Source organism: Alexandromys fortis, unplaced genomic scaffold (genome assembly GCF_014885135.2).
Source record: "Alexandromys fortis isolate MF-2015 unplaced genomic scaffold, M_Fortis_MF-2015_v1.1 scaffold_5, whole genome shotgun sequence".
Lineage (NCBI taxonomy): Eukaryota > Metazoa > Chordata > Mammalia > Rodentia > Cricetidae > Alexandromys > Alexandromys fortis.
Genome location: NW_026067924.1, coordinates 16411961 through 16414556, shown reverse-complemented (window position 1 = coordinate 16414556; position 2596 = coordinate 16411961). Strand labels below are relative to the sequence as shown.

At 39.5% G+C, this 2596-nt stretch overlaps 1 protein-coding gene across 1 annotated transcript; it reads right to left on the bottom strand.

The window, feature by feature from the left end:
- Positions 1-1457: 1457 nt before the first annotated feature.
- LOC126501824 (vomeronasal type-1 receptor 4-like) lies at positions 1458-2388 on the bottom strand. Its single transcript, XM_050142681.1, is given in 2 exon segments — positions 1458-1493; positions 1495-2388. Coding segments are annotated over 2 exon segments (906 nt in total). The 5' UTR covers positions 2365-2388.
- Between the last annotated feature and the right edge of the window lie 208 nt (positions 2389-2596).

Here is a 2596-nt window from a genome sequence, read left to right as displayed (position 1 = left end):
CAAAATTTTACAGGGGTTTGGTCAGATATAACAGAGTAGGTTTTTTTTAAATAAGACATAAACCTACCTCTAATGATTCTACAATTTCATGTTCCATGATTATATCAATTATTATTTTTCAGAATGGGTTTTTCAGAGTCCTAGGACCATGTCAATATCTTATTGTGTTGACCCAACTTAAGAAGTCCAGCAGTGAGCTGGGCGATGGTGGCACACGCCTTTAATCCTAGCACTCGGGAGGCAGAGGCAGGCAGATCTCTGTGAATTCGAGGCCAGCCTGGTCTACAAGAGCTAGTTCCAGGACAGGAACCAAAAGCTATGGAGAAACCCTGTCTCGAAAAAATCCAAAAATGAAAAAAAAAAAGAAAGAAAGAAAAAAGAAATCCAGCAGTGAATCCTTCATTTAAGTGAATGCAGAATCAGATCCTTTCGCAGCTCCTTGATGGCAAACAGCTGGAGAGTGTTGTGGGGAACAAGCAGGACATTGACAAAGAGCAGCTGTAATCAAGCCTCAGTAGAACTCAGTTAACACTACTTGTTAATCTTGCAAAAAGGCAAATCCATATTTTGTAATTAACATAGAAAGTATAGATGGATATAAAATGAAACTTTACTGTGTATTCCTTATCTAGTTTAACCCACCCATGTCTACAATCTTTACTCTTCCCAAGAACCTTCATGAATATAACACCAAAGAAAAATTTCAGTACATTTAACCTCTGTGACTGGTGCATTGGGATTCTATGAAGTGAACGAAGTTCATATCATTTTTTCACAATTCTGTAATATATTTTCTACAGATGGAAACATGTAGACAAATTCAAGAACCCCAAATTGCATCATAGCTAAACTAACATTTAGCAAATATAGCATCAGGTACAAGATAGGAATTTCTTTGGATATCATGAGTAAACCACTATGAAATTGATAAATTTACCAAATTCATCTGTGCATTTCCAGTCATGGTGATAGTAAATCAAGTTTTACTAAACATAAATAAGACCATATTTTCTGTACTAGAGACATGGCTCAGTATTTGAGAGCACTAGCTTGTCTTACAGAGGATGCAGGTTATCCTAGCAACCACACCTTGGTGCAGAACAACCTCTCTAACTCCAGCCAATCACAGGGTGTTTGATAACGTCTTCTATCATTTACATTCACCAAACACAGATGTATTACGGAGAGAGAATGCAGATAAACTATCCATACACAATACAAATATAGAAAAGTTTTAGAAAAACTTTCAAAAGAGAGTAAAAATAAAGAATGAGGTTTCGTTTATCACTGTAATTTACTAAGATCTCTCAAGGGTCCAGGCTGTGAGTCATCCGGAAGATTTTGTGAGAATAAAATCACACCTAACGTGCTTTGTGAGATAAAAGTCATATCCACAATGCTGCAGGACTGAGAGCTCTTTCACACTGACTGAATAGACAAAGGAGAGAGACATTTTCTCAGTTTCTCCCACTGAGCATGCCAGCAATCAGGCAGAAGTCGATCCCTATGAATAAGCACAAGAGGGCTAAAAGTTGCATAACCCAGTGCCAGAAATTCTTGAATATTTATCATCCACGAATAATCCACTAAAGAGACACTTAAAAATAGAGAAACAGCACAGTCAGTCCAATAGAAGAAAACAAAACAGAGCATCAGAAGGAGGACACTCTGAGCAGCTCTCAGCTCAGGGGGAGTTCTGTAGAGAAGCTTGGAGTTCTGGAGGTGGAGGACATGCTGGTGGTGCTTGTGGAGAAGAAGTACCATGTAGACACTGGCGCCTCCCATGGCTCCCTGAAACACAGCATCTCTCAGGACCATGAGAGGGGGAACAAACCACTTTATTTTCTGACTTTCTAGCATAACAGAGCAATAGTTGTTTTCACTCGTAAACTGTGATATATTCAGGATTCTACTTGTGACCGGATGGATTAGGCGCACACTTAATAAAGCATTGAGTATCCAAAAGAATGAAAAGAATGGAAGGATGTGCCATGCAGACTGTGGTCTGAGCCTCCTCCATCCACATGCTCTGGGACTGATGATGATGGCCTGGACCACAGTGAGGAGACTGCTGGTGCAAATGGAGACCCCACGGGCCACCCTCTGCAGGTAGATGAAAATCTTACATCCTCTGTCACCTAGGAAGTTTTTCAAACCAAAAGCTACCATTGTCTTTGGCAATCCTTTTGCAAGAAGGATTATGATGTTTGTAAAAGCCAAGTGGATGAGAATAAGGTGGATGGGTTTCTTCTCAGGCCCTCTCCACCAACCGAACATATAAATCACAGAAACAGAACTGTTTCCCCCCATGCCAACCACAGTCAAAAAAAAGAAAATTATTTCTTTAATAAATTTTAAGAGCATTTCTTCCTTTCTGGATAGAAAATCTTGTATTCAGGATACAAAGAGGTTTTTCTAGAAAGCATTAGTAATGCTAGACATTTATTTGAAAAACATTTTTGCATAATAGCATTTTCTGGTATATGAGAGTCAGTGATGGACACATGTGCTGCTGTAGACTGGGTCCCCGAACTTTTCCTCTTCATGTGGACTCTGAGTTATGTGTGTGCTCTGACAGGTGAGCTTGGAAACTGGA